The 12,814-nt window shown below is 48.7% G+C and overlaps 1 protein-coding gene across 2 annotated transcripts in view; it reads left to right on the plus strand.

Moving 5' to 3' along the window:
- The window catches only part of PLXNA4 (plexin A4), a 454,032-nt gene that overhangs the window by 337,168 nt on the left and 104,050 nt on the right, over positions 1–12,814 (plus strand). The window contains exons 7-9 of one of the 2 annotated variants that reach the window (XM_075757480.1): positions 1,673–1,826; positions 4,665–4,764; positions 7,075–7,189. In XM_075757480.1, the coding sequence (XP_075613595.1) occupies positions 1,673–1,826; positions 4,665–4,764; positions 7,075–7,189 (369 nt within the window). The remainder of the gene's footprint in view (positions 1–1,672; positions 1,827–4,664; positions 4,765–7,074; positions 7,190–12,814) is intronic. The other variant, XM_075757530.1, reaches the window with a different exon arrangement.

Below are 12,814 nucleotides of genomic sequence, written 5' to 3' on the forward strand. Positions count from 1 at the left end.
CTCCATTCTTTCCTCATTGCAGCAGCTCCAGAGAAGGCGTGTGGGATGTAGGACTTTTTGTCTGTTCAGGGTGAGCACTGGCTCATAACGTTTGCAGACAAGCACTTCTGGCCTATCCATTGGTGTCATCTTCTGCATGGCACACTTTCATTCTGCATCACCCATGTTCAGAGAGACATTTGTTAAGCAGAATAATTTCCCCTTCTCCGTTGTTAGCAGGGTATTAATGAGCAGGGAGAATGGATTTAACTTGATTGCTAAATCCAGCCAAATACCCAAATACTTTTTTCTACTCCCCATCCAAGATTAAACAAACAAACAAACAAACAAAAAACCCCTCACGTTGCCATTGCACCAAAATGAACATACTCTCACAAAGTCTTTATGTCATCCAGGGCTAAGGCCTCTCTGCTCAGCCTTTCTCCGTGATGTTGCCTAGTGTGAAGAAATAGTTCTAAGCCTTCTTTAAGTGAGAATAAACAGTGCAGGGGAGCAGTAAGCATTATGTTATATTATCATCCACTCCTGCTTTGTCACCTGGACTGACCTCTTCTGTTCTTTGTGCTGGTAGAAACAACACTTCAGCATGCATATGTGTCTCCTTTCAGTGGCTGTCACCTCAGATGGGGCATCAGCTAGCCAATGGGGGAGGCAAGTGTGGAGAGCACCTGCATTTCTACTTGTGTCAAGTGGTTGGCTCTAGAGGTTGATCACCAAGCCTCTAAATTTATACTGACTACTAGGTTATCTTCAGGTACTAGAAGTACCCTGGGATGCCTCTCTGTTTTCATACATGATCCAGGCAGGACCCTCAGTGATGGAGAGCAGTGGTGCAGGACCTTAGCTGGTCTGGGAAGTTAGCAGCATGAGCGTCCTTCTCCAGAGAATGAACATGGTGGAAACCAGCTATGAGATTCTTTCTTTCATGAACATGAGCAATGACATAGCAATGGCAGGGGTGTTGTGAACTCTAAAAACATGGGCAATTCCTCCTTCACAGCTTTTTTTTTTTTTTATGTATGGAGACCCAATATAGCATGTCCCCAGGGCCAAGTGCTTCTTTGGTGGGATGGGCAGGAGAAGTTTGCTGTGCCTCTAGAGACAGTGTTTTTTTGTGGTGGACTGAAGGCTGTAACTAGACTCTCCTTACACAGGAACTTGGTGACAGAGCGCTCCCCCATCTGCTGATGCTAGGAGAGCAGGCCGTAGAGAGTTAGACTGGAGCGCTACAGTTTCTCTGTAGTCTGCAGAGTGCCTCTTGTGAGTAGTAGTCACCTTCCTCAGAAACCGCGTGCCTTGGGGCCACCCAAGCCCTGGTCTTCACAGCTGGCTCCAAAGACTCCCTGCCTAACCTTACACTTGCATGACAGATAGTGAGCACTCCCTCCCCTCCACTGACCCAGCCAGCACTGGGATGCAGTGCAGTTGTCCCTGCATAGCCACGTACCACTTGTGTCGGCATCAGCATCTCATCCCCTTCCCCCTCCACACACACATCCCTCTCCTGAATCGCTGCTTTCTGTTGAAGGAGGATGCTCTCTCTAGCAAGAGGCTCTTTGTCCAACCTCTCCAGTGTAATTCTCTCCTGCTGGCCCAGCTCTGTTGTTCGGCTTAGTATTCTCTGTTTTCTTTTTCTCTATCTCTTCTTCCCTCCATCCATCCTTGCTTGCAGCTGGTCTTGGAGACCTACAATGTCCCCGAGCTGTCAGCAGGAGTCAACTGCACCTTCGAAGACCTTTCAGAGATGGACGGCTTGGTGGTGGGCAGTCAGATCCAATGCATCTCGCCAGCTGCCAAAGAGGTGCCCCAGATCATCACAGAGAACGGTAGGTATCCCACAGCTCCTCCGTCTGCACCACTTCTCCCTCCTTTCCTCACCCCACGCCCCTGTGTCTCTCCTTCTGCTTTCTCCCAGAGCAGAGCTTGGCTCACGGGAGCCTGAGGACAGGGTGTGCAAAGCACAGGGAGTAGGTGGGACACTGTGCTGGTGGCTTACTGGTGGAGCTGCACAGCAGCGCACTGTAGCGTGAATTGTCTGAATGTGTGTGTGCTTATGTGTGCACACGTGTGCAAGCGTTCAGCTGCAATACCACTACCTGCATTAAGATGCTTATATGTGTGATAGTAAGTGTTTTCAGACTGCCACCGAGTGGCAGTTGCATATATCTAGCAAAGACAAGAGATGGATGTGGGATATTCCCTCACCTTTTGCCCAGGCTGGTCTTACACAACCCAGGGAATGCGGCTGTACATGCTCTCGACGCATCCCATCCCGTGCAGCAGCCAGAAAGTCCTGCAGACCTGAACAGTTCTGTCTGTAATTTCCTCCTGCTCCTCCCAGATTTAGACCCGTATGCTCAGTTCCTTGTCTCTGTCCCTGGCCTTTACTGGCTTCAGCTGTTTCAGGTTTGTTACTGGCTCCCTCTCCCAAAGTCATCCAGCACAGAAAAATACCATGTGTCCAAGGATGGTCCCCCCCACCCACAACTTGCTGCCCTTTTTTGTTTCCCTTTTCCAACTACTTTTCTAGGTACTGTCAAGAGAACCTGCAGCTGCTTGCAGGGACTTAATATGAAAACATCGGCCCCCAAGAGGTACAGAGAGGATACTGCCTTTTTTTTTTTTTTTTGTCCTTGGCTTCTTGTGAAATTTCACTGTAAAGTTTTCTCTGAGGATCCTCAGGCCACAGAAAATGAAGTGACACAAACCATCCCCATCATCCCCTCCCTGCTCTCCCCAAGCCGCACACGCTCTCCACCACCGTCCCAAAACAAGCCCCCAAAGGGCTGTTACCATTTTCACGTCCCACCGAGTTATCAGTCATGTTTACCTACCAAGATAGATGCCAGAAACTATTTCCTTGCTGTGGACATCTGTCCCAGGCCAGGCTATAATCAACCAGCAAACAAAAATAGCAGTGGAAGCTGGAGGCAGAACAAGAGAGAGAGATTTATGTGAAGGATGGTTTTCAGAGAAGCTGGGCACCTGCGGCTTGTATCAACTTCAGCAGCTGGTGCTCTGCACCTCTGCAAAGACCAAGTCCTCCATGCATAGTGCCAGAAGCTGGATTTGAACCAAAGGATGTGCAGCTCTGTAGCACATCTGATCCCTGGAGCCATCCAATCCTCACATCCTGTTTTAAAATATATGCAAGACGCTGGCAAAGTTGTTAAATATGAAGCAGTTAACAGAGCTGTCAAAGCCGGCGGCAGCAGATGGGCAGCAGAGTCGAGCACTGGCAGCAAAATGTGTTTAGTGAAGTGTGTGGTCTGTGCGTGTGTCTGTGTGTGTGTGCCTGTAGGTAAGTGAGTGTGCACATGGGCGCACGCTGCGACCAGTTGTCAAGTTTGCTTTGGCCTGATTGATTAATGAATCTTTCAGGTGAGGAGGAAAATAATGGAGGTGAAAGGGCCAGCCAGGTTGAAGTCTTGAACTAAACAATGGTCCCTTCCCCACCAAATTACTGCAATTACTGCACCCACTCATTACCCACGGCTGATGGGCTCTGAATAGGGCTTTTGGCATTGTTGGAAGAGGTAACAGTTGACTGCCCAGCGTGGGAGCAGTGGGAAGGGGAATGAGGAGATGGTGTGTAGGAGCTGAGGTGCAGGCTTTGCTGTGGATGGGTCTGCTATGGAAATGGATCAGTCCTTCTGGAAGTACCATGGCTTGTGGATGTCCCTCACACTGAACTGGGTTTTTTTTTTAGCCAGAGGCTTGGGTGAATTGAAGTTCCATCTCAATACAAGGAAAAACTCTACTCTGAGGGTGACCGAGCACTGGGACAGGCTGCCAGAGAGGTTGTGGAGTCTCCTTCTCTGGAGAGATTCAAAACCCACCTGGACACAATCCTGTGCAACCTGCTCCAGGTGATCCTGCTCTAGCAGAGGGGTTGGACAAGATGATCTCCAGAGGTCCCTTTCAACCCCTACCATTCTGTGAATCTCTGAATCTGTGAATGGACTTTGGGGTGACAGAACCCGGAGGAACTGTTCACATGGGAATCTCCCCATTCATCAGCATTTCCCTTGCTGCAGATAGGGAGCCCCTACCCTGTCCTTACCGTTATGGTATCTACCCTCCTTGCTCATTCCTCCATCCTGCTTTATCAAGGTATAACCTCTCTTTGGGGACAGGATCTGGAAGTGGCCTTCTTCAGGCATGGTAGTCCTGGATATTGGGCCCTATTCAGAGATGTTAAATAATGAGGGTGAGGAGAAAGTAGATCTTTCTTTATCCCCTCGGGAAAGCAGGTATTTTATCCTTCAGGCAGTGTGTTCACAGGACACCAGTGTTTGGGTCCAACAGTCAAATCTTCCACAGGCCCCTTCCTTCTGGGGACTTCAGATGAACAAGCAGCAAGGAAATACTTCAAAGGACAGTACTCCATCTTAATGGCCTCCTAATTCCAAACATCTGCGTCCTCTCTTCGAGCTTTCCAGTGGTGAAGGCATACTCCATCACCCCAGTACCATAAGAAGGGGGAGATGTACCTGTTGGAGAACTGGGGTCTAAAAGCATTTTATCGCACTACCTACATCTACTGAGGATAGATTAGCTGAAGTACTGTGGGACAGCTCCAGGTTCAGAGTGTTGTCATGGCCAACCCGGCTTAACTAGGCTAACAAAACAGTCACACACTGATGTGTCTATTTTTTCCCCAGGAGACCATCACATTGTCCAGCTTCAGCTCAAGTCCAAGGAAACGGGTATGACCTTTGCCAGCACCAGCTTCGTCTTCTACAACTGCAGCGTCCACAACTCGTATGTTCATTTCTTTTGATACCTGCTTTCCATTGCCACAGAACCCACAGCTGACTGGGGCACATGTCCCTCAGGAAGCTGGTTAGATGTGGAGGTGACCAGGGGTCAGGGTGTGATCAGTGACACAGGGTCACCTGAGTGATGGTCAGCATGGTGGGGTCTCTCCTGGGAAGACTAATAGTAGTATAGTGACCATTTGTTCTGCTGATGAGCGTCCTTTGCAGGAAGGCATTGACTTGGGGAATGGTATATCTCCATGTGTCCCTCAGGCAGAGGAGCATCACATTAGTGGGAGTTTGGCACAGAACTGAGTCAAAAGCAAGTCGTGACCTCAGGAAATGCCCCCCTCATCTTCCTATTCAGCAGTTTTTTGTGGGTGTCTGGATTCTGCCCACACATCCGCACCTCCAACCCTCATCCATGCTGTCAGTCCCACCAGTAGGAACCTGCCCCAGGTGGTTAGCATGGGCTTGGACCCTCAGATCTGGAAAGACACGAGTTTCTGGTCCCTGCATGATGTGAAATGAGCAGGAAACACCCAGCTGTTTCCCTCAAGACCATCTATTCCATCCTGTGAACTCCTTTCCTGCCCTGCACCCCATTCTTCTGGGGTTTAGCTGGCACCCAAGGCTGCTCAGGAGCTGCCCCACCAGAGCGGATCTGCAGCTTTCCTGCAGAAAGATGCTCTTCCAGCAGGTTGATCCACCCCTGAGCAAGGCTGAATGGCTCTGTCCCCACCACTGAGCCATCAGAAGTGCCAAAAGCAGATAATTACTGCGGCTCAGCAATTCACAAGGAAAGGCAAATCCTATTTCCATGTTCCTGCTGCTTTGACAAACAGTGTCAGAAAGCAAGTGTTGGGGGGGAGAGCAGGAGAGATGGTGGTGTTAAATATTTATGGCATGTTTTGGTTTCTTACTTGACAAACTATAATACACTATCCATTTTTAATTTGATGTATCAGAGCAAGCACTTGTTACCAATTTGAAGAACAGCTCGCTGTACCAGAGCTGAAAGTGGATTGGAGTTGAGCGAGATTTCACAGAGACAGGGGAGGGGGTGTGCATCTGCCTGTTGGGCTCAGCCAAGCTCGACTGGAGGCATTATTTTCCCTCCTGCCCATTAAATCCTGGTGACACATAAGGGCCAGGAAAATTTCCCCTGCCAAGTCCCCTCCAGGTATTGCAGAGCCTGCAGCTGCATGAAGATCTCCAACAGTGTGAGTGACCAGGAGTCGCTACCATCCAGTGCTTGTTTTGTGCAGAGAGCTTGTTATGGCTCAGTTTGGTTGCTGGTGAGCAGACATCATATATTAAATTAAAAAAAAAAAAAAAAGAAAAAAGTAAAGGTGTGATGTAGGTATAAGTCAGTGCTGTAACACAGCCAAGGGAGGTGTTTGTAGCTCTTGCTCTACAGGGTCTATAGGGCATAGGAGAGCAAAACCTTGTAAGATGGAGGGAATGGCTCTTTCTTACACCCTGAGTAGGTGACATCCCAAATATGCCCTCTGCTTCCCAGGCAGCTGCTACAATAGTGTTTCCTTGTTTGCTGAGATGAAGAAAAGAAGGATACAGTTAATACATTTGCAGGATCCCCATCACCCTGGGCAGAACTCACACTAATAAGCCTGTGGGACACAAGGGAGAAAATTCCCTGCTTCATCCTTGGCTTTCCGACTTTAGTGCCTCCCAGTTTGCATCTGGCCTCTGTATCATGTGTGAGAGTGGGAGGATTAGCCAGATGGGACTGCTGATGGGACTGCCCTTCATGGACATCACTCCTCCCACCAGCCCTTCCCTTGGCCACTTTCTCGTGACGCGTTCGCAGCTCCCAGGGCACTGATGCAGTTCAGCACGGAGGCAGCAAGGCTGTAGCAGTTTCCACTCATCCCCTGATCTTGTATTTTTTGTTACACTCAGGATTTTGTTATGAGTGAAAAGGGGAATGTGCCTTATGTATGAAGCTGAGAGCTTGTTGATAATCTGATTAAAAGCTGTAATAGGGCAACCAAAATAAAACAAATTATTATTACTCTAGTTACAATGATATTAATGTAATCTAAATTATCTAATTAATATGAGACACTTTTCATCAAAGCCACAACCAGCTCAGGCCACGGCAAGTCCAGCATCATCCTGAGACCTGATGGTGTTGAGTCAGTGCAAAACCCATGGTCCTCTGCTAGTGATGGCAAAAGCAATGTTTTCTGGGCTGTATTTCCTTCTGAGAAACACTGTCAGCCTCCAGATCTGTCCTGTTGGCTGGCGGGGCCTGGTTGGCCAAGTGACTAATCTTTCTCTCCATCTCCAGGTGTCTGTCATGTGTGGAGAGCCCTTACCGGTGTCACTGGTGCAAGTACCGCCACGTCTGCACCCACGACCCCAGCTCCTGCTCCTTCCAGGAGGGACGAGTCAAGCTGCCCGAGGTAGGCAGGGGCACGGGGAATGCGACACATACATGGGCTGCGCTCAGGGCTGATGTCGCCTTTTGGCCTGGCTCAGACCAACAGACCAGGAAGCCTTCTCCACCTCCAGTCCCACGCTCTTCCCCTTCTGCTCACCCTCGAGGAGACCCTCACCTTTCCCTCTGCAGATAGCTCCTCTCCTTTCTGCTCTGCCAGACCCCCAGCTCCTGCCCTTTCCCTCCCACATACTACAAGGAGTGCGTTACCTTGGAAAGCCACTGCAGGCTCCCAGTACCAAGGGACTGGGAGGAATGGGAAACACTGGGCATGCATCTCCTCCAGGACAGAAGGAAAGTGCCTCTAAGCAGATTCCACAGGCTGCTGAGATCTGGGGAGGATTTAGGGCTACAACCGCGGTGTCAGCAGATTTCAGCCATGCTTCGAGCACCTCTGTGGCTTTGTGGGTTTGGTGCCTAACGGCCAGCACATCAAACTGCCTCCAGACAAGGCCAGGGAATGCCTCATTGCCAGTCGCTGAGCTGAACGGGACCTTGGGGCTTAATACAGAGCTGGCTGCTGTGCTGCAAATGCTGTCTGGCTCGTACTATAACTAACGAGCGCTTGCAGACAAGTGGAGCTCAGGAGAATACAAATAGGAAGCCACTTAATTACTTCCTGGTCAGGAACGGTCTGAAAGCATCCTGGCCTGTCTGGTAAATGACCTGAGATGGCTCATTGTTTGCCTGGCCCAAGGGACCAGTACCCATTAAGAGATCGGATATCTGCTAAGCCACCGGACACAGAGGCGGCTGCTGAAGGCTGCGGCAACATGCCTTGCATTTGGAGAATGAAATCCCCACTGCTCCCTGCGCTGCCTGCTGGGTCTGGTGTCTCTAACGTGTCCCCCCACCTATCCCCAGCCCATGCCCCAGGCAAGTCAAATGGACCAAATGACACACACGTAGTGGTTTCACACTCCTCTGGCATCCCCCATTCCCTCCCACCCCTTCCTTATGTGCTGGTTGAGGTGTCACATATGTGCTGGTTGAGATATCCTGGAGCAGACATCCTGAACTGCTATGGCATTGGGACAGGCCATAAATATTCATGAACAGGGAGGTTGCCAGTTCTTCATGTACCAGGATTCAGCATTTGCTGTAAACCTACTGGCAAACTTGCTGAGGACCTGGAGTGCTTGACACCCTCTGCTCAGTGGTGAAGTGGTGTAGGAAGGCAGCCCAGGGTTCAGCCTGGGTTCTGGTAGGCTATCCCAACCTACTCCCTCACATGGAGCCTTGGCAGAGTTTGGCCAGTCCTGCTGGCCACAGGTCTCTGTGCCTTCCACTTCAGGAACCTCAGGGACCTCAGAAACCTCAGGTGACCTCTTGCTGAGGTGGCATTCCATGGGACACTTTCTCTCAGTTTCCTGCTGTGCAATGCCACCACCATTTGTCTCCTCTGGCAGACTCCTCTGGTGTGTCTCATGTACCAAGCACAGGACTCACCCTCCCAGTTCCCAGCTCTTCTGTCCTCCAGCCCCTTGCCCAAAGTGAAGTGCCTACAAGTCTCAGTGCATGTCCTCCTCCCTCAACTCCTATCACATCCCTGGTATCTCTGACACTTGCTCCCATAGGAAAGGACATCATGAGAAGCTCTGTGTCATCCCAGTTCCTTAGGGAAGGGACTGGGGATGGCACAGCCCCTGGTCTTTACTTTATCCCCTCCAAGGTCTTGCTCTGGAGAACTGGGGAGGAGGCAGTAGACTCATTGTCCTCTGCAGATCTGTCTATTTTAGCACACCTTTTCCATCACTGCTTTATCGCTTCTCACTAGTTTTGTTTCTGAAAGGTATCCTTTTCAGATCAGAAGACAGCTCCAGTCTAGGGGGCTTTGTCTGTCGGGAGAGATTGCTCTTTCTCTCTTCTATCCCCTTAAAACCAGGTTTTCCTGCTAAGCTTCAAATACTCCCTCCCTGATCTTCCAAGGCTGCCCTGTATGATTTGCATGGCAGCAGGGAAAGGCACAAACCTGACGTTAGAAGACGACTATTCATCCACAAGGCAATGAGAGCACCATGCGACACATGTACGTTACATTGGTCATTGCTAATGAGGGCTGCAGCCCTGTTGGCTTCTGCAGCAAAACCACCTCGGCACAAACCTCTTTCCCATGGGAGACAACATTTGGCAGTCAGCTGCTCAGCTCAGGAGGTGGGTTTGATGTCTGCTGCACAAAAGAAACACTTCTGAGCACTGGAACTACTGGACGATATCTGCAAGGATAGTAGCCTTGCAAAACCCAAACGGTTCAGAGAGAGATTTCTGCCTGACAGTGTGAGAAATGCCCTGTAGCTTCAGGGTCCTTCTCGTTGCTGTGCATTCTGACAAACACAGATTTACATTTGCTCTGTGGCCTGGAAGGTTTTGTCAAATGGCACTTTGAACAAATGCTGTATATATCTCCCACACTTCTCTTGAGAAGCCATCTTCTCACTGACTCATCTCTCTCACTGAAATTTCCACTGTCTTTTTTTTATCTTCACCTCTTGTTCTTCATCCTGTATGCATGCCTATTTGTTGAGTGGGTTCTTTGAACAATAGAAATCATTTAGTATCTTGAAGCCAAGCCTGGCTCCTCATTGCCTATCCAGACCTCCACTCAGTTCCTGATGACATAACATGACTCACAAGGTTGACAGGACTGAAGTCCATTTCTAGGCTTCCCAATGCCACCTTCAGTAGTATTCAAAATGTACCATCACCTTGAGTGGGCCTATTTTTATTGGCCTTTCATCTCCATCTGCAATGTTCCTTTCGATCCTTTCCTTTACAAGCACTTGGACCGTCAGAGGATGATGAGGAGGAAGTGTTTGCTACCATCCAGGTATGAGCACCTGCTAAATCAGTAAGTCTGAAGAAGATACTGATGGGAAACTGTACTACCAGTGTGGGATGGCTGGACCATCCCATTTGCAGTCCTTCCATGAGTCTGCTGAGCAGATTAGCGTGGCCAGCTTCCAGGATCTTATGGTTTGATTGCACCAAGAGACTCTTTGCCAAGCAAACAAATATTGGTGTTACTCTGTCACATGGACTGGTGCCAGAAACTCCCTCCCTCTGTAATCATCACTGCTGGCATGCCAAACCTGCTCCCTTCCCCCACACTATGGCCTTTACCTTCTCTTTGCTGATACACCCACCTCCAGGTGATTTTTTTTCTTTCTTTGCCTGTACAGCATCTTGCCATGATGTGGGATGAGGTTTCCCACACTCCAGATGGCCTGGTCTGCAAATGGACCGATTGGGCTGGCACCCACCACCCCTGGACCAGCCGAGAGCACTCTGAAGGGAGGCTTGTGCCATTGTGTACTTCTGATCCCATCATTTCCTTAGCACATCTCACAAGTTTCTGGATTCCCACGAGCTTACCTGCCATTCTTTCAGGTCTTCTTCATGTGCTCTGAGAGGATCCTGGGTTTTTTAGTCTTTTTGTTTCCCTTGTAGTATGAGTTGCTGATTAATGCAGAGTGCAGGATGGATTTGAGACTGATCCAGTGGGACAGCAGAAAGGCTTTGGCCATGACCCATGCTGTCCAGAAGGCAAAATGCTGTTTCTATCTGTATAGCCTGTGATCTACCATCCAGGGGGGCCTTTGAATTGCACAGTGGATCAGCCAGCCCCAGGCTGGGACAGGGCAGCTGTCCTACCACCACCTGAAAAAACTAAACCAGAGATGGAGAAAGGACAGAAAAGGCACATCCATCGCTGTCAAGGAGCCACGACTTTCTTACCTGTCACTTGTCAGATGCCTGGTGAATCAGCTCTGCCTGTAATAGAGCTGAATCAACTAGTTTGGGAGCCTTGGGAAAGCCCTTGTTTGCTCCTGGTGAAGAACTCCAGTGTGGTCATAAAGCAAGAGTATTTATGATTATGGCACTGAACTCAATCAAATAGGGTTGACGATGTCTCTGGATGATTTGTGGCAGAAATACTTCACCTTGGCGTATAATTTCCCTTTACAGCAGGTTTTAGAAAGCCAAGTCCACTAGCTTGAAATACACTGAGTGAATTCTTGCTTTATAACGGGGAACTGATATTTTTGCTATTGAAGGCAGGAAGAGAAAGAATAAGAAAAAAAAAGACATTTTAATACTGAAGTAGATTGTTGTCGTTGTTTTTACCAGAGAGCTGGTAGTAAAAGTGGAGAGAAATAGTCTCAAACATAGAGGAGGACAGGCCAAATTTCTGTTTTTTTCTTAGCCATCCTGTCTCTGCTTTTGACATTTGTTGCTGACCGTAACTAAAGTCATAATGCCAGCTTAGTGTTGCACCTTAAAGCATTGCATTGTGGACTAACACACCATGAAATCAACCCTTACTTACTTGATACAATCACCAAGTAAGAGAGCTCAGTCATTTTCTTCTGTAAATGGGCAAGACAGTCAACAAGTAGTGGAGGGAAACTGAGGCACAGAGGAGTAAAACAATTGATCTGAGGGTCTCTGGTGTGATAGAAGCTGTCTCTCCTGATATCTATTACCCAATACACCTGATTGCATCGTCCATCTTGTCTTCATACAGACCTGCTCTGATCCAGTGGGGTAGTTTTCATGTCACTGTTTCACAGACATCTGTACAAGACTGGGTAAGCTGGGGTAGCCTTCTTGAGTTGATGGGATAAAGGATTAAGTCTTCTTTTGTGCCTTCTTCTCTAAGATGAACGCTATCTTGTTCCAGGCCTTGCAAGGATTTTAGCTTTGTGTGGGGGAAAGAGAGGGGAAAAAAAATGGCAAAAGCCAAAAGCAAGCCTAGATAACAAATCTGTTATCCGCTGGGTTTAAAAGATACATAATCATTTAATTACCTTGAAGGAGGTTTTCATCTTTCCCTGCTCAGCCGATTTGCGTGTGCTTGTGTTTTCCTTCCTCCCCCAAACAAGCTTTTTATTAAAAGGATTTTCATCTGCTGCCTAAAAAGAGAACAGAAGAAAAGATCTTGCACCAACGTGTTTTATGTCGACTTGTATGTGCTAATGACAGTAAAGCCCACATAAAAGAAACAACTGCTTCAAATATTAATTTGTCAAAAGCAATAGAAAGCTGTGTGAGCTGCATGCTGGTGAGCAGCTGCCAAGGAGCAGAGTGCTGCTTCGCCGAGCACTTGCTCATGCGTCGTGCTGAACGAAGAGCCGTACTGGCGGCCTCTGCAGTGGAGTGCACTGATTTAGCTCTGACCAGCCGCTTGTCCTGCTTGGGGATGGGATTTTTGGGAAACAGGGAAGAAGGGAGGGGAAAAAAAGGAGGCAGGGAGTGATAATGACAGCTCAGCCTGAACTGGCAGACATCTAAGAGGTGCTTGGACAGTGCCCTCAATAACACACTTTAACTTTTGGTCAGCCCTGAAGTGGTCAGGCAGTTGGACTAGGTGATCGTTGTAGGTCCCTTCCAACTGAAAATGTTCTGTTCTATTCTATTCTATTCTAGTGATAATGCCCACATCTTCTCATCATGGACTTTGCCTGTAGTAAACTCAGCAGCCCCCTTCCCCAGCCTGCTGGTGCATCTCAATCTGGCTCAAGGTCTCAGAAAGCAGACAGGTTTTCAGGGTCCCCAAATCTCCTGCTTTGTCCTCTTTACAAGGTGTAGA

Source organism: Balearica regulorum, chromosome 1 (assembly GCF_011004875.1).
Source record: "Balearica regulorum gibbericeps isolate bBalReg1 chromosome 1, bBalReg1.pri, whole genome shotgun sequence".
NCBI lineage: Eukaryota > Metazoa > Chordata > Aves > Gruiformes > Gruidae > Balearica > Balearica regulorum.